This window comes from Schistocerca serialis, chromosome 1 (assembly GCF_023864345.2).
Source record: "Schistocerca serialis cubense isolate TAMUIC-IGC-003099 chromosome 1, iqSchSeri2.2, whole genome shotgun sequence".
NCBI classification, from domain to species: Eukaryota; Metazoa; Arthropoda; class Insecta; order Orthoptera; family Acrididae; genus Schistocerca; species Schistocerca serialis.
The window spans coordinates 783,953,117-783,971,468 of record NC_064638.1 but is presented as its reverse complement, the minus strand read 5'-3'; the positions used below and the strand labels follow the sequence as shown (position 1 = coordinate 783,971,468).

General features: G+C 38.5%; 1 protein-coding gene across 1 annotated transcript in view; it reads left to right on the top strand.

The window, feature by feature from the left end:
• The first annotated feature begins 12,406 nt into the window (after nucleotides 1-12,406).
• LOC126483527 (NEDD8-activating enzyme E1 regulatory subunit) overlaps nucleotides 12,407-18,352 on the top strand; it is a 47,088-nt gene continuing 41,142 nt past the window's right edge. Inside the window, exons 1-4 of the mRNA XM_050106627.1 lie at nucleotides 12,407-12,553; nucleotides 12,666-12,830; nucleotides 12,912-13,094; nucleotides 15,628-15,974. Of these exons, the coding sequence (XP_049962584.1) occupies nucleotides 12,486-12,553; nucleotides 12,666-12,830; nucleotides 12,912-13,094; nucleotides 15,628-15,974 (763 nt within the window). The 5' untranslated portion in view covers nucleotides 12,407-12,485. The remainder of the gene's footprint in view (nucleotides 12,554-12,665; nucleotides 12,831-12,911; nucleotides 13,095-15,627; nucleotides 15,975-18,352) is intronic.

The window sequence follows — 18,352 nt, the reverse complement described above, 5'->3', positions numbered from 1 at the left end:
CTTATTGCTAAACATTCTTGGAGTCAACACAACAAAATTTTGGATTCATTATTACGTATCTTTGCAAGAGTTGGCATTACAGTGAACTTGGGAAAATCTGAATTTGGTCGTTCTCATGTGAAATTTCTCGGTCACATTATTTCTACAGAAGGTATTCTTCCTTATCCAGAGAAATTAGACGCTATTCGTAATTATGCTGTTCCTACCACAAAACGTGATGTTCGTAGTTTCCTTGGTGTCTGTAATTTTCTTAGACGCTTTGTTAGATTGGACGATTTGGCCGCACCTCGTTTATGTGAACTATCTGGAAAGAAATCTAATTGATGTTGGGATGAGGAAGCTCAGTCAGAATTTGAACAACTTCGTGATGCTTTAGTTGCTAGTCCACTTCTTTCACATCCGGATTTATCTAAAGATTTTTGTTTGGCGACGGACTCATCATACAAAGGCCTAGGTGCACATTTATTTCAAGAGATAGATGAAGACGGCGTTGTAGTACAGAAAACTATTGCATTTGGAAGTTGTGTTCTCTCTAAATCAGAAAAGAATTATTCGATTACGGAACTTCAAGCCTTGGCTGTTGTTTGGGCTTTCACAAAATTTCGCATATTTTTGTATGGCAGACATACTAAGATTTACACCAATCATCGAGCTCTGGAATTTCTTATGTCAACAAAATTAACTCATGGAAGATTGTCACGATGGGCGCTGTACCTACAGGAATTTGACTTTAGTATTGTTTACATACAGGGTTCTTCTAATATTGTTGCTGATGCTTTATCACGTGCACCTATGGGTTTGAAACAAAGTGCTGAAGAGGACTGCAAAGAAAACAATTATTGTTTGATGTATATTCAAGGTGTTGCGTTTGAGAATTTTATTTCTTCTTCGCTCCACGACATCGCTAAGGAACAAAATAAGGATCCAATCTGGAAGGACATTAAAGAGAAGTGGAGGAGAAAGGAAAGCGTAGTGATTAGACAGCATTATTTAGTTCGCAATGATATTCTTTTTAAACGAAAATCGGTTGACAACTCTTTTTGGTTAGTTTGTATTCCTGATGAGTGGGTCAATAAATTGATTTTGTACACACATTTCAGTTATGCACACTTTGGTCCCAGAAAATGCTTCCATAAATTACGAGAAAATTGCTACTTCAGTAATATGGAAAAACGTATTCGATCTGTTCTTGCCAAATGCAAATTATGTCAAAAGGCTAAGCCGCCAACTATTTCTCACAGAGCACCGTTGTTTCCTATCATTCCAGCGAAATTAAAGGAGATGGCTGCAGTCGATTTGTTCGGTCCAGTGGTTCATTCTACTAATGGTTTTGCGTACATTTTGGTAGCAGTGGAATTGACATCAAAATATGTGTGTTTTACACCTTTACGCAAAGCAACAGCTCGTTCAGTATCTAATGCTTTCATCAAACATTTTCTTAAAGAAGTGGGTCATGTTGATAAGATTATATCAGATAATGGATCACAGTTTCGCTCTAAAATTTGGCTTCGTACTCTCCGGCGTCGTAAGATTAAACCAATTTTCATTTCACTTTTTCACCCTCAATCTAATGCTTCAGAGAGAGGGATGAAGGAAATCAATAAATTGTGTCGACTTTATTGTCATCAGAATCACAGAACATGGGATCAGTATCTTCATATTTTTCAAAACATTCTGAATGAACTCCCTAATGATTCAACTTCTTTACCGCCTATATTGATATTAAAAAATAAAGCACCGACAAATCACATTTCTGAAATCGTTCCTTTTCCGGCTACACGGAAACTGCGACATTCTGAAGTTGTCAACCTGGCTCTACAAAATATTGTGTCTGCGGCTGCTAGAAGAGAGAAATCAGCTAAGCGTCCTGGTCGTTTAAAAATCTTGTCAGTTGGTCAAAAGGTGTTAACTAAGTCTCGTCGTTTGTCTCACAAAGGAAAAGGGCTTGTGTCGCAAATTTTTTCTGCTTTATAACGGTCCATATAGAGTTCGCAAAATTATTCATGATAACACTGTTGAAGTAGAAACTCTTAAATCTCGGCGCTCTAAGGGAATACATCATATATCTAACGTTAAAATTTTTGTGGAATGGCATACTTTTGAGAAACTAACAGCTACATGTAAACATGCAGAGAATACAAGGATACCGCGCTGTGTTTTGGCGGCGGCACATACTCAAAGCAACAGTCAAGTCTGCGCGCCGCACAAGGCAGTCGTTGACCGCAAACAATTACTTCCTATGTCACGCGCCTACAGCTGATCGAGCGCTCAGTGCGAATGCACTGACAGCCGTAAACAAATACACAGTCTAATTTCTCCGATTAAATTCAGTATAAAGCTATAGTGACTTGATGAATTATGTTATTAACGTTCAGTATTTTTCAGGATACGGTTCTATAAAATATTTAAGAACTTCAGGTAAATTCTGTGCGTGTCCGACGTTAAGACGACTTGCTATCGAGAAAATTTCAGGAAGAATGTAATTTCGAAAAAGAAACTAATATACTAAAAAGGTAACTATTAATTGAGTTTATTTTTCAGGTAACATAATTCCACTTAGGTACGTACTTTAGACGTAATTTGCTGCTCGCCATTACGTGATTCATACTTTGTGCTAATTTCATGTTCTATGAATTTACTTGTGAAGCGACGTGCTTGCGTACGTTAACTGATTTTGACAATGATTGATTAATGAACAGGGTTGTTATTTGTATATATTATGCATCGCTTGGCTGCTATGCTTTTTCACTGATGTCACATTATTTTTTTATGTGCCTGCTGTGCTTATTTATTTAAATTATAATTGTCACCTGATTAATTGTGCTGACTATGGTTATGTGTGTAAGTTATACTTTGTGATTTATCTGCTTGCGCCTTTATGTTTACTTATTAAGATTACATATGAACATTTATTTGCTTATGCTGATATGATGCTAATGATCTGTTTATTACGTAAGATATATGTTTGCTGCTGTGCATATGGATTGCATATTTATACATTTCTGTTTGTTGTCATAACTACTATTTAATTTGATATATAGAAATGCTGATATACTGTGTACAAACATAGAGTTTAGGTCACACTATGGTATTAATTATAGATTATTCGCTTGGAAGAGCCTCGTTGTAGGAATTGTGCTGCATCCACTTGTTGACGTTCTGTTCTCTACTGGTATATTTACTCGCTATTGCATGTTTTGCTTACGCTCAGTGCCTTATATTTTTAAGATAAGAAAATGAACTGCTATAATTCGACAAACGACATTAGTACAAGAAACTTCATAGAAGTCACATGAGCTGAGGTTTTATGGAAGCTGTATAAATTTATGCTAATAGGAAGGAAGCTAACGACATGACATACCAACACTAGGGTTAGACCATTGACAGTTATTACACTGCATTCTTCGTGAGCAATTGAAATAGCAAGTGACACTTGACACAAAAAATACTCCACATGTTTGCTTCTGCCATCATTCTTGAAGTGGTGTATACACTGTGAAATATTATGATCATTCACACTCCGTAATCGTACTTAATTACTGAGAGTTATTCGAACTAAAGGCTGTTAGAGCTCATGTATGCATTTCTTTTGTTTAATGATGGACAAGGTAACCAAAATGTATTTTATAATTCATAATGAGTAGAAGATTTGGCTCAGGTGAACTACACAGAGGTTGTGTGTGGACATTGTGTCTTCGGATTGTATGGGATGATGAACTGAAGTTTGCACTAGGATTTTATCTGTACTTGTTCGAGGAGACTGACTAGAGGAAAGAGTTCTTATGGAAGTGAAATGATATTGGTGCTAAGGTTTATATGTATCGACATATTGAAGAGATATTATTGAGATATTGAGATTGTGTGAAGTTGATGATTATTGGAGTTTTGGTGGATAAGAGGTAAGGTAAATGCTATTGATGATAAGGTTTATATGTATCGATGTAAGAGGTATTATTGAAGTATTGAGATTATGTGATGCTGATGATTATTGGAGTTTTGGTGGATAAGAGGTAAAGTAAGTGAGGAGCGTATTTTTTTTGTTGGTTTTATGGAACAAGGAGGATGAAGATAGCAGACTAGAACACTAAAGTGGAAGGAAGATTGTCTACACACACTTTGTTAAATCAATAAGCAGTACATTTTTTTTTTTAGAGAGAGGAAGTAATTGCATATCTTGGCTCACTGACAGTTGTTCAGCAACCGTATATTTTGATCTGGCTTGGCAAACATTGGTCTTGACATGATGACTATGACGTTGACTAACTATTATTGACTGTTATACATTGCTGCCACTACTACTTGATACACATGATGAACATCAAATTTTGACAGAATTGCATTTACACAGTTAACACTATTCAATTACACAGTAGTACTTAATGTGGATGAAAGATGAGTGAGTGTGTTTTGTGTGTTTTCCCTTCCTAATCCCAGAAAAGTGTAATTCTGGTTTTCTTGCGCAATTATAGTATTTCTATTTTTTTTAATTACTTCAGTATAAATGGTATTTAAAATTTCTTGTCTTATTGAAGAAGAACCGTGCCAGATGTGTACGTTGAATCACACTTCCACACACAGAACAGCGACACTTGTGCCTTGTCGTTTCGTAGCTTTCATAGTTGCTGGGGACTTAATTAATTAATTGTGTTAACGGAAATTTCGTTTCATTCTTTGTTGTTGTTCTATGCAGTCAGATTGCGTACTAAAACTAGTCACGGCCAACCGCTTACGACAGCTACTAAAAAATTAAAAACTATTTCCATTTGGTATTTATATAATTTAGCCCCCATGCACTGCTCAATGAACAGAATGAATAATATTGGGGGTAGGCTACATCCCTGACTTACTCCCTCCTCAACTTCTGCTTCCAATTCATGTTCTGCATCTCTTATAACTGCAGTCTTGTTTCCATACATGTTGGAAATAACCTTTTGCTCCCTGTATTTCATCCCTGTTACAATCAAAATTTTGAGGACAATATTGCCAGAGGCTTTTTCTAAATCTATGAATCTATAAAAATGTGTTTACATTTCTTCAGTTTATCTTGTGGGATAAGTCATAGCATCAGAATTGCTCATGTTTCTCTGGAACCCGAATTGAACTTTCCTAGAGTTGGCTATGATCAATTGTTCCATTCATTTGTAAATAATTTCTGTCAGTATTTTGCACCCATGAATATTTAAAGTGATGGTTCAGTAGTATTCATACTTGTCAGCACCTACCTTCTTTGGAATTGGATTTAATACCCTATTCCTTAAGTTGGAGGGTATTTCATCTGCGCTATATGTCTTGCACACCAGATGGAAGATTTGTATCATGCCTGGTTCTCCCAAGGATCTCAATAATTCTGGGGGAATGTCATCTATTCAAGGGGCCTTGTTTCGATTTAGACCTGTCAAATTTTTCTTACAGTATCATATCTCCCACCTCAACTTCATCTACTACCTCTTCCCTGTCTATAATATCGTCTTCAAGTTCATTTCCCTGTAGAGCCCTTTCTATATATTCCTTCCACCTTCCAGTTTTCCTTTCTTTGCTTAGCTCCAGCTTATAATCCGAGTTCTTGATATTTACACAGTTGTTCCTTTTCCCTCCAAAGGTCTCTTCAGTCTTCCTATTGGCAGTATCTTTCCCCTGTTATATGTACTTTTACATGATTGCATTTACTTTCTCTTAATGGTGTTTCCAGGAGAGATGTCATAATGTCTTGTGGTGGCATAGTGATTCCATGGTGAAGTGTCTGACTAAAGTTCTAAAGATTTCAGGTTCAAACCAAGACGAGTCATAGGGTTTGTATCTGACAACTTTGACTTCTTTCAACTCTTGTAGTGTTCATTAATGTGGAAAATGCTGCGTCCTATCATGGTGCAGGATGCCGTTAGGGTGTAGATCCCTGTAGAACTGTCTGGGAAAAGCAGTTTGAAGGTTAGAGGAAGCCAATGGAATATTACCCCTAGGTCTATGCCTAATGTAGCAAAATCTTCATGTTGACAATATCTTTAAATACATAATTCTCTCTAATGACAGTTTCATTTTAAGCTCTTTTTCTGACCTACACTCAGCATGAAAGTGGACACAACAAATGTCATATTCATGAAAACAAGTCTGGCACCCAATATAGGAGATAGGAGGAAGTGAACCCCATACCAACGAAAAGTAGTTGCTGTACAAAGGTAACTTGCTCAAACACTAGCATCTGGTGTGATCACAGACCGTTTATATGTGTGACACAAGTAATATGGATAACACAAAATGAAACAAGTATTAAGCATTTATCAAAATAATATACACAGATATACTTAGCTCTGAGCGATGAATGAGGTGTGGCTATACACTAAACTAACGTAACACAATGAAAGTGAACTATGTAACCTATAAAAGCTCAATCCGGACTGCTGTAACAAACAGTTTGTTGTTCAGGTTCGAGTCTGAATAAAGGCATGTTTCAACAGGCATGAAATTGTTACAAGTGCCTCTCTCCACCACCACTCATGTAAATCGGTTTACACGTGGAAACATCATATTTGCACACTGTCTGGCCAACTTACACGTAAATTACGAAAGTTGAAAAGCATTCTGCATTTTTGCTAGATTTTACTTCCTTTATCACTGCCTACAAGCATCAGCAACTGCCCATAGGTGGATCTGCTCTCATTCTGCTCTGGTTTGTTCAATAGCACATATCCAGAATCGTTTTTTTATGTGTATCGAAAGTTAGCGTCATGCCAAAATAATGGGCTATGTCTTCAACTAAGAAAATAAATATTTTATAAAATGATCAAATGTTCTTAAGGAGTGTGATAGGAATTGGATTAAAAAGTATTGAAACTGAAAATGTGAACTTGCTAATGTTTGTATTGTAGCAGAACAGTCTATACTGCAAAGGTCTTTTTTATTTCAGTATAATGATAATATGTTAGTGTAAATATTAACGAGAAATGGAAATTTATATCTGGTTAGAGATTTTAAACTACTCTTGACCATCATTAAAATTCTACGTAAATATAACAGTGTTCATACTGGCACTGTCATTGGATAATGACTGTTCTGTTCAGTAGTACAATGTTTAGTTATGAAATTAAGTACCCTACCAATGAAATAAATGTTGTATATTTACAGTACCTGTGACCTATCAGAATATTAACTCGGATAATAAAAACGAAGCTGAACTGTTGAGACAAAAACGTTACTTACCAATATATTGATTAACTCGGATAATAAAAACAAAGCTAAACTGTTGAGACAAAAAATCCACTTTCCAATGTACCTACAATGTATTGTAGATAACAAAAATGTAGAATAGTGCTCTTCAGAATGCACTACACATATTGGAGTGACTCCAGTACCCAGATATTTCCGTGTTACTTATAATTTAATGTGAGCTGGCAAGGCATCTCGCATACTTGTATTAGACTTTTGTAAAGATCAAAAATTTGACTAAAAAAGATTGTTGTTGTTGTTGTGGTCTTCAGTCCTGAGACTGGTTTGATGCAGCTCTCCATGCTACTCTATCCTGTGCAAGCTTCTTCATCTCCCAGTACCTACTGCAACCTACATCCTTCTGAATCTGCTTAGTGTATTCATCTCTTGGTCTCCCTCTACGATTTTTACCCTCCACGCTGCCCTCCAATGCTAAATTTGTGATCCCTTGATGCTTCAAAACATGTCCTACCAACCGATCCCTTCTTCTAGTCAAGTTGTGCCACAAACTTCTCCCCAATCCTATTCAATACCTCCTCATTAGTTACGTAATCTACCCACCTTATCTTCAGCATTCTTCTGTAGCACCACATTTCGAAAACTTCTATTCTCTTCTTGTCCGAACTAGTTATCGTCCATGTTTCACTTCCATACATGGCTACACTCCATACAAATACTTTCAGAAACGACTTCCTGACACTTAAATCTATATTCGACATTAACAAATTTCTCTTCTTCAGAAACGATTTCTTTGCCATTGCCAATCTACATTTTATATCCTCTCTACTTCGACCATCATCAGTTATTTTACTCCCTAAATAGCAAAACTCCTTTACTACTTTAAGTGTCTCATTTCCTAATCTAATTCCCTCAGCATCATCCGATTTAATTTGACTACATTCCATTATCCTCGTTTTGCTTTTGTTGATGTTCATCTTATATCCTCCTTTCAAGACACTGTCCATTCCGTTCAACTGCTCTTCCAAGTCCTTTGCTGTCTCTGACAGAATTACAATGTCATCGGCGAACCTTAAAGTTTTTATTTCTTCTCCATGAATTTTAATACCTACTCCGAATTTTTCTTTTGTTTCCTTTACTGCTTGCTCAATATACAGATTGAATAACACCGGGGAGAGGCTACAACCCTGTCTCACTCCTTTCCCAACCACTGCTTCCCTTTCATGCCCCTCGACTCTTATAACTGCCATCTGCTTTCTGTACAAATTGTAAATAGCCTTTCGCTCCCTGTATTTTACCCCTGCCACCTTCAGAATTTGAAAGAGAGTATTCCAGTTAACATTGTCAAAAGCTTTCTGTAAGTCTACAAATGCTAGAAACGTAGGTTTGCCTTTTCTTAATCTTTCTTCTAAGATAAGTCGTAAGGTTAGTTTTGCCTCACGTGTTCCAACCTTTCTACGGAATCCGAACTGATCTTCCCCAAGGTCCGCTTCTACCAGTTTTTCCATTCGTCTGTAAAGAATTCGCGTTAGTATTTTGCAGCTGTAACTTATTAAACTGATAGTTCGGTAATTTTCACATCTGTCAACACCTGCTTTCTTTGGGATTGGAATTATTATATTCTTCTTGAAGTCTGAGGGTATTTCGCCTGTCTCATACATCTTGCTCACCAGATGGTAGAGTTTTGTCATGACTGGCTCTCCCAAGGCCATCAGTAGATCTAATGGAATGTTGTCTACTCCCGGGGCCTTGTTTCGACTCACGTCTTTCAGTGCTCTGTCAAACTCTTCACGCAGCATCTTATCTCCCATTTCGTCTTCATCTACATCCTCTTCCATTTCCATAATATTGTCCTCAAGCACATCGCCCTTGTATAAACCCTCTATATACTCCTTCCACCTTTCTGCCTTCCCTTCTTTGCTTAGAACTGAGTTGCCATCTGAGTTCTTGATATTCATACAAGTGGTTCTCTTCTCTCCAAAGGTCTCTTTAATTTTCCTGTAGGCAGTATCTATCTTACCCCTAGTGAGACAAGCCTCTACATCCTTACATTTGTCCTCTAGCCACCCCTGCTTAGCCATTTTGCACTTCCTGTCGATCTCATTTTTGAGATGTTTGTATTCCTTTTTGCCTGCTTCATTTACTGCATTTTTATATTTTGTCCTTTCATCAATTAAATTCAATATTTCTTCTGTTACCCAAGGATTTCTATTGGCCCACGTCTTTTTACCTACTTGATCGTCTGCTGCCTTCACTACTTCATCCCTCAGAGCTACCCACTCTTCTTCTACTGTATTTCTTTCGCCCATTCCTGTCAATTGTTCCCTTATGCTCTCTCTGAAACTCTCTACAACATCTGGTTCTTTCAGTTTATCCAGGTCCTATCTCCTTAAATTCCCACCTTTTTGCAGTTTCTTCAGTTTCAATCTGCAGTTCATAACCAATAGATTGTGGTCAGAATCCACATCTGCCCCTGTAAATGTCTTACAATTTAAAACCTGGTTCCTAAATCTCTGTCTTACCATTATATAATCTATCTGATACCTCTTAGTATCTCCAGGATTCTTCCAGGTATACAACCTTCTTTTATGATTCTTGAACCAAGTGTTAGCTATGATTAAGTCATGCTCTGTGCAAAATTCTACAAGGCGGCTTCCTCTTTCATTTCTTCCATTTCTTCCCCCCAATCCATATTCACCTACTACGTTTCCTTCTCTCCCTTTTCCTACTGACTAATTCCAGTCACCCATGACTATTAAATTTTCGTCTCCCTTCACTACCTGAATAATTTCTTTTATCTCGTCATACATTTCATCTATTTCTTCATCATCTGCACAGCTAGTTGGCATATAAACTTGTACTACTGTAGTAGGCATGGGCTTTGTGTCTATCTTGGCCACAATAATGCGTTCACTATGCTGTTTGTAGTAGCTAACGCGCACTCCTATTTTCTTATTCATTATTAAACCTACTTCTGCATTACCCCTATTTGATTTTGTATTTATAACCCTGTAATCACCTGACCAAAAGACTTGTTCCTCCTGCCACCAAACTTCACTAATTCCCACTATTTCTAACTTTAACCTATCCATTTCCCTTTTTAAATTTTCTAACCTACCTGCCCGATTAAGGGATCTGACATTCCACGCTCCGATCCGTAGAACACCAGTTTTCTTTCTCCTGGTAACGATGTCCTCTTGAGTAGTCCCCGCCCAGAGATCCGAATGGGGGACTATTTTACCTCCGGAATATTTTACCCAAGAGGACGCCATCATCATTTAATCATACAGTAAAGCTGCATTTCCTCGGGAAAAATTATGGCTGTAGTTTCCCCTTGCTTTCAGCCGTTCGCAGTACCAGCACAGCAAGGCCGTTTTGGTTAATGTTACAAGGCCAGATCAGTCAATCATCCAGACTGTTGCCCCTGCAACTACTGAAAAGGCTGCTGCCCCTCTTCAGGAACCACATGTTTGTCTGACCTCTCAACAGATACCCCTCCGTTGTGGTTGCACCTACGGTACGGCCATCTGTATCGCTGAGGCATGCAAGCCTCCCTACCAACGGCAAGGTCCATGGTTCAAGGGGGGTAAAAAAGATTACAAAACTGATTTTACTCATTCGAAAATGATTCTGAACGAAACGTCGTTCTTGGCCGATTAATCAATTGGTAGCGTATTGAAGGTTCCCAAAAGATTCCTACAAGCTGCCCATTATCATACCCAACATTTGTGTGTCTGATATTTGTTCATCAACATCAGTATAAGCTCTTCAGATAAAAACTGCTAAAATCCCAAACGAATAATTTCACTTGCTGCCCTCCAGAAAGTCGTGGAAGTAGCATTTACAACGCTAATGTGCATGTAAGCATAGTGGTGGGAGGAAGCATGTGTAAAAAAGTTCATGTCTGTCTAAACCCGGGTTAACACTTTGCCACTCAGCAGTTGCTGGTTGATAATCACTCATTTATAGCTGCTGGGCTACAGCTGCAGCAACTGTAGATCGGCAACAATAGTGACAACTGGTCAGTGACTGGTTGGTGACTGTAGAATTGCTGCTGGTTATGAATTGCAGCAATTGACCAAGTGTGACTGTGCATCCGCTTTTATCCTCGAGCTGCAGAAGGATGCCCATCTGTGATCTATTTTGTGGCTTCAGGAAGTTGTTCCTAGTGTTACTGCCCTCTGTAGTGGCTGAACTAACTATTGGCAACAAGTGAGGTAGCACAGTTTTTACCACACTGGACTCGCATTCTGGAGGACAACGGTTCAAATCACCATCTGTCCAACCAGATTTTTTCTGTGGTTTCCCTAGATCGCTCCAAGCAAATGCTGGGATGGTTCCTTTAAAACGGGCATGGCCATTTTTCTTCCCTTTCGTAATCCGAGCTTGTGCTCAATCTCTAATAGCTACACTGTCGACAGTACATTAAACTCTAATCTTCCTTCCTTATTATTGGCAGATAGAATGGACTCTTTGTGGCTCTTGTTTCGAAAGCATAAATACATTCTTATTTACGAATGCCATAAGGTTTCGACTAATTGGAACTTTGTGCACCGTGACTGGAGACTGCCTGGCTGGTGGTACCTCTGCAGCTATTGCTGTGCGCCATATGAGATGGTGTAGACAGCAGTAAGATAAATTTTATAAAGGAAAAAAAAAATCTCGTTTGATACGTTGAAAGTAAGCAAGCTGTGAAAGCTGAGAAACATCTGAAATGAGTATGGTACGATTAAATTGCGCGAATATAAATCACCTTTCAAGGTATCACAGACCTCGAGGTACGCTACAGATCAGTCTGTAACCACAACCAAATCGGCCGAAAGCCAGATGTACCGTGCTCATTTCAGCGATTCATGAAAATTACGGAAGAGGAAATCAGAACACAGACCGCCAGACACACCGAGTGGGGTGGCACAGTGGTTAGCACACTGGACTCGCATTCGGGAGGACGACTGTACAAACTCGCGTATGGCCATCCCGATTTATGTTTTCCATCATTTCCCTAAATCGCTTCAGGCAAATGTTGGGATTGTGCCTTTGAAAGGATAATGCCGACTTTCTTCCCCATTCTTCCCTAATCCGATGGGATCGATGGTCCCTTCCCCCAAATCAACCAACCAACCACTAGAGTGACCAGACACTCTTCCAAAGCTTGTCGGTGTTTTTGTTCTGTCCAAAGATATTATTGGATAATTTTGGCCAAAGACATGGATAACATGATCTCGGTTTTTTGTCTGTGACGAGGAGGTGAATCTCCTTGGTGTGTGTGTATACAATTGTTCCGTACCGAGGTAGTGAAGGTTGTTTGCGTGTATTTATTGTTTGAAATGGCATCGCCGGCGCCGAAGTCGCCGGAGCAGTCAGATAAGTCAAAGAAATACGATCGTCAGCTCAGGTTAACAACTTTCTGCACTTCATATTGCTCTTTTGTGTTGTCAATTTTTAGTTGCGCCTTTGCGTCCATAAAACATCAGATGTGATATTTATTAACGAGTATTATTGTGCAGATTGTGGGGTGATCACGGTCAAGCTGCGTTGGAGTTATCGCAAGTATGTCTTATTAATGCAAATGGCTTGGGAACAGAAATTCTCAAATCGTTGGTGTTGCCAGGTATCGGCGCTTTTACAATTGTAGATGGCAAGAAAGTGACGGAAGAGGATATTGGATGCAAGTAAGCACAAACACAACGGCGAATAGGTTATAACAAACTGTTCAGCGTTTGAGTCTACATTAGCACCAATTTTCTGTCTAGTTTCTTTCTAGATGTGGATAGCTGTGGTAAATCACGGGCACAGGTAGCAACACAGCTGTTGTTAGAACTGAATCCTGATGTTCGCGGTGATTATGTTGATGAAGATGTGGAACAACTATTATTGAACAGCGCAGACTTTTTCAACAATTTCACAGTGGTGATTGGGTCATCATTAACAGAAAGGTAATTGTTTTTTTATAGCTTACATTGGTGATCCGTATGGATAATGAAGTCTAGAGTTTGATGCATTACCCTGGCAAGGTTGAGTTTGAACTCTGTTAGTATGAGGGTGTCATCACCAAACATTATTTTTTTCGAAATATCTTTTAATGTAATGTTATTAGAAAATAGTTACTGTTCCTTAAGTACAGAAGTGTAGCCAGCACTGAATTCTAGGACCACACATGCTATACTCCCCTAATCTGAGCTTAGTTTTGTTGCTGTAGTCGGCTGTCACTGTGATCCTGATTGCAAGAAGGATGCAGTTAATGCCATAACATTTATTTTCTCAGGGAAAATCTTAGGGTCACACCAAAGCTTGGCCAAGTTCTCATATTATATGAATAACAAAAATTTTGTGAAATCTAACCTGGATTAAAGTTCAAGCAGCTATTAATTGTCGCTTTGGCTCAACAGAAGCGTCCGATCCCACGCGTCGGTTTTGACCCGTGACGTAAGGGTGTTGTCGCGTGTGACGTCATGACGGCGCGGAGTTTGGTTTGAGTGTGGCTGTCTCCAGTTCTGTTTTATCTTATTTTATTTACTTTTCTGATCTGTTCGTTCTATCTCGTGAGATTTTTTTTTTTAAATTTAAAAACACTTATTACTCATTTTAATTATCTGTTTCCTCCAATTTCTGTTTTAGTTTATTATATTTATCTTTCTGATCTGTTCGTTCTATCCCGTGAGATTTTTTTTTTAAAAGACAAAAAACACTAATCAGCTACTGAAGCATCTTTGTCTTCTATAGGTTGCAGGGGTTACGACCCCTGGGGAGGTGGGCGTCTAAATTTGTTTATATTTAGTTTTCCCCCACCCAAAACACCCCATTTCCCGCGCTTGTCCCGTTAGTGTCATTAGGCTTCTTGTGGAAAGTGTGTGTGTTTGTTTTTGTTTCCGCCATATTTGTGACGTCATGGGTCAAAGCAGACGGGCGGGATCGGGCGCTTCCGTATTTCCGTTGCTTTACAGCTTATAATTCTAGTTGTTGATAAACACATAGTGGAGGTGACGCAATTGCATATGAGATATATCTTCATGAACTTGAAAGTCTTACATTATCAAGTCCAGTACATTTTCTCCAAAAATGGTGTTTGTTGCTAATAATAAAAATCAGTTTCAGCTGAACTGTGATGCAGCAGACACTGCAAGACACAAAAAATAATTTTAACGTAGACTTTGCTGGAATTATTGAACCTTCCAATACAACCCATCTGCATTGACGTACGACCTTGTCAGAATGACAGACACAAACCACTCCTTCAAATTGGGCCTCACGAAAGTTATACCATAACTATAGTTACTATTTCTCTCATATTCATTAGCTTCACCAACTCAGAACCAAACTGACACCTCTGAACCTAGCATTAGGTCACAATACAAACCAGTCTTATCATCACAACCTATGCTCTAAAAACCAATAAAGAAGCAAAATAAATATTCTGACTGTTCTGTTCAACCTCCATTTGCACACATATGACATGATGCACCATAACATGATTTCAAGACACATTACATCTGATAGATTCAACCGGTGCCTATTTTGCCTTCTTGTGTAGGACTCAGAATGGAGTTTCTTTCTTATGAGAATGCCTTCAGTATGATCCCATGTAACATAAAGCAAGCTGTTGGAAATTCCAATTAGCTTTAGAGAAAACCGTACCCGAATGGTCATATGTAAAGATTATCTGATTGTGTGTGCACAAAGACTGAAAATTCCTGATTGCTGCATGGCAGCAAGGTGTATTCATTGATAAGCAGCTGAACAATTAGCAGTGTATTGTAACTAGGTCTGTGTTGTGACCAACTTACGTATCTAATTTCTGTGGATAATATCAAAGTATTTCTGTAAATACTGAACTCTCAGCAGAAAATAAACAGCAGCATCTTTTGATATTATGTGCCTTGATTCATTCATGTCTCCTTGATATGATCTGCAGAACATGACCAGTGAAGTCAATCAAAAAATTACATGCTCTACTAGATTGTTATATATGTGCATATACCTTTACCATGAGAGCAGAATTGTAAATGTATTGGAATAAGCAGAACTGCAGATGCATTAAAATATCAAAAACACCAGTTTTGAAAAAAAGGGTAGGAAAAATATCAGTCGAAAGAAATAAAAATGAAAGTTCCTTACATGGAGGTGCTTCAGTAGGACACACAGAAAAATCCTTGATAGAACTTCAGGATAGATTAAACCTGTGTGCCTTACATTTCACAGACAACATTCTTGCTGAGTAAGCTATCTCAGGGATGACTCTCAATCCTCTTCCCCTTCTGTGAGTAGCTCTCGACTTTATTTCAAACTTGGAAACTATTCATGTAATTTGCTAGAACAGTTGTCATAAAAGGATGAATACTCTTGGATAATGGTTTTCGTCTGTCACTTTCAAAGTTAATTAAAGTCAGTAGTGTACTAACAATGTTTCTTCATAAGTATATGGAATTTTTATATTGCTGTGTTATTTATGCAGGCCTACTTCTGTTTCAGAGTTCTCATCCCGTTATCGAAAAAGTTGTGGGAGTTGGATATACCTTTCATTGTCTGTCGCAGCTATGGGTTTGTCGGCTATGCGAGAATACAAGTTGCAGAACACACAGTAATTGAAACCCATCCTGACAACCAAATGCCAGATCTGCGGCTTGATAAACCTTTTTCTGCTCTCCAGAATCATATAGATTGTATAAATCTAGATTTAATGGAATATAAAGATCATGCACATGTTCCTTATGTAATTATACTGTATAAATACCTTCAGAAATGGAGAGAGCAAAATGGAGGCAGGTTACCAAATACTTTTAAGGAAAAGGAGAGGTTACGAGAAATGATTAGACAAGGTATGGTTAATTACTTATGTCTTATGCACTTTTGCAATCTTTCTGCAAAATAATACATATTTTATGCTTCGTGACTTTTCAGAAATAGTGATATTTAGTTCACTGGTGTTTAATGGTAATAAATTTGTGTAATTTGTAGGATTATTCCAAATTAAGAGATATTGAGACTTACAGAAAGCCATTCCGTTTGAGAAGTCTTACCATAAACTTCTCAAAGTAAAGTTTCTCACCAGCTACACATCTCTGAATGTGTGGTGACTTTGATTCAAGCGAAGCAGAATGAAACAAATGGCTACAGGACTTTTTGTGACCTTGAAACAAAACCTTAACTAAAATAAAGGCAGGCAGTTCGAAAGTGCACATATGAAATCAAAATCTGTTACTAGGTAACGTTCAATACCTTGTTGCTCTGACCCATACACTGTAACATGTATGGATTCAACTAGGTGCGCTGTCCACACTGTGGTTGAGATATTTTTGTTAAAACGTGTCCCGTTCTCATGTTGGTCCTGTGAGTCATCCACTGTGTGATGAGGGGTCCTGCAATGATATACTCAAAATTTCAGCTGTTCCGACCACACTCATTTGGGTTTACACCAATAGAAACTGTCAGCCATTCCAGCCAGGTGAAATCTACAGCGTATTGCTAGCCTCCACAGGCTGCTTTCACCACATCGGCCTGTTAGGAATACAGCAGATGTACATACATCATGTTGTTGTTGTGGTCTCCAGTCCTGAGACTGGTTTGATGCTGCTCTCCATGCTACTCTATCCTGTGCAAGCTTCTTCATCTCCCAGTACCTACTGCAGCCTACATTCTTCTGAATCTGCTTAGTGTATTCATCTCTAGGTCTCCCTCTACGATTTTTACCTTCCACGCTGCCCTCCAGTACTAAGTTTGTGATCCCTTGATGCCTCAGAACATGTCCTACCAACCGATCCCTTCTTCTGGTCAAGTTGTGCCACAAACTCCTCTTCTCCCCAATTCTATTCAATACCTCCTCATTAGTTATGTGATCTACCCATCTAATCTTCAGCATTCTTCTGTAGCACCACATTTCGAAAGCTTCTACTCTCTTCTTGTCCAAACTATTTATCGTCCATGTTTCACTTCCATACATGGCTACACTCCATACAAATACTTTCAGAAACCACTTCCTGACACTTAAATCAATACTCGATGTTAACAAATTTCTCTTCTTCAGACACGCTTTCCTTGCCATTGCCAGTCTACATTTTATATCCTCTCTACTTCGACCATCATCAGTTATTTTGCTCCCCAAATAGCAAAACTCCAATACTTCTTTAAGTGTCTCATTTCCTAATCTAATTCCCTCAGCATCACCCAACTTAATTCGACTACATTCCATTATCCTCGTTTTGCTTTTGTTGATGTTCGTCTTATACCCTCCTTTCAAGACACTGTCCATTCCGTTCAACTGCTCTTCCAAGTTCTTTGCTGTCTCTGACAGAATTACAATGTCATCGGCAAACCTCACAGTTTTTATTTCTTCTCCATGGATTTTAATGCCTACTCCAAACTTTTGTTTTGTTTCCTTTACTGCTTGCTCATTATACAGATTGAATAGCATCTGGGAGAGGCTACAACCCTGTCTCACTCCCTTCCCAACCACTGCTTCCCTTTCATGTCCCTCGACTCTTTATAACTGCCATCTGGTTTCTGTACAAATTGTAAATAGCCTTTTGCTCCCTGTATTTGACCCCTGCCACGTTCAGAATTTGGAAGAGAGTATTCCAGTCAACATTTTCAAAAGCTTTTTCTAAATCTACAAATGCTAGAAATGTAGGTTTGCCTTTCCTTAATCTTTCTTCTAAGATAAGTCGTAGGATCAGTATTGCCTCACGTATTCCAACATTTCTACGGGATCCAAACTGATCTTCCCCGAGGTCGGCTTCTACCAGTTTTTCCATTCGTATGTAAAGAATTCTCGTTAGTATTTTGCAGCTGTGACTTCTTAAACTGATAGTTTGGTAATTTTCACATCTGTCAACACCTGATTTCTTTGGGATTGGAATTATCATATTCTTCTTGAAGTCTGAGGGAATGTCGCCTGTCTCATACATCTTGCTCACCAGATGGTAGAGTTTTGTCAGGACTGGCTCTCCCAATGTTGTCAGTAGTTCTAATGGAATGTTGTCTACTCCCGGAGTCTTGTTTCGACTTGTACATCATACAGGATTTTAAGTTTTACTTACATTGGTTTTATGTCTACCAAATTCTGTAATACATCTGCTGGCCTGGCTTATTCAGTAGGCATGCTTTGTACACATTTGATAAACCTCTTTTGGGAATGCTCAGTTTTATTATGACAGTCCACCAATGCGGTTTGATGCTTAATGTGGATAAGTTCCCAAAT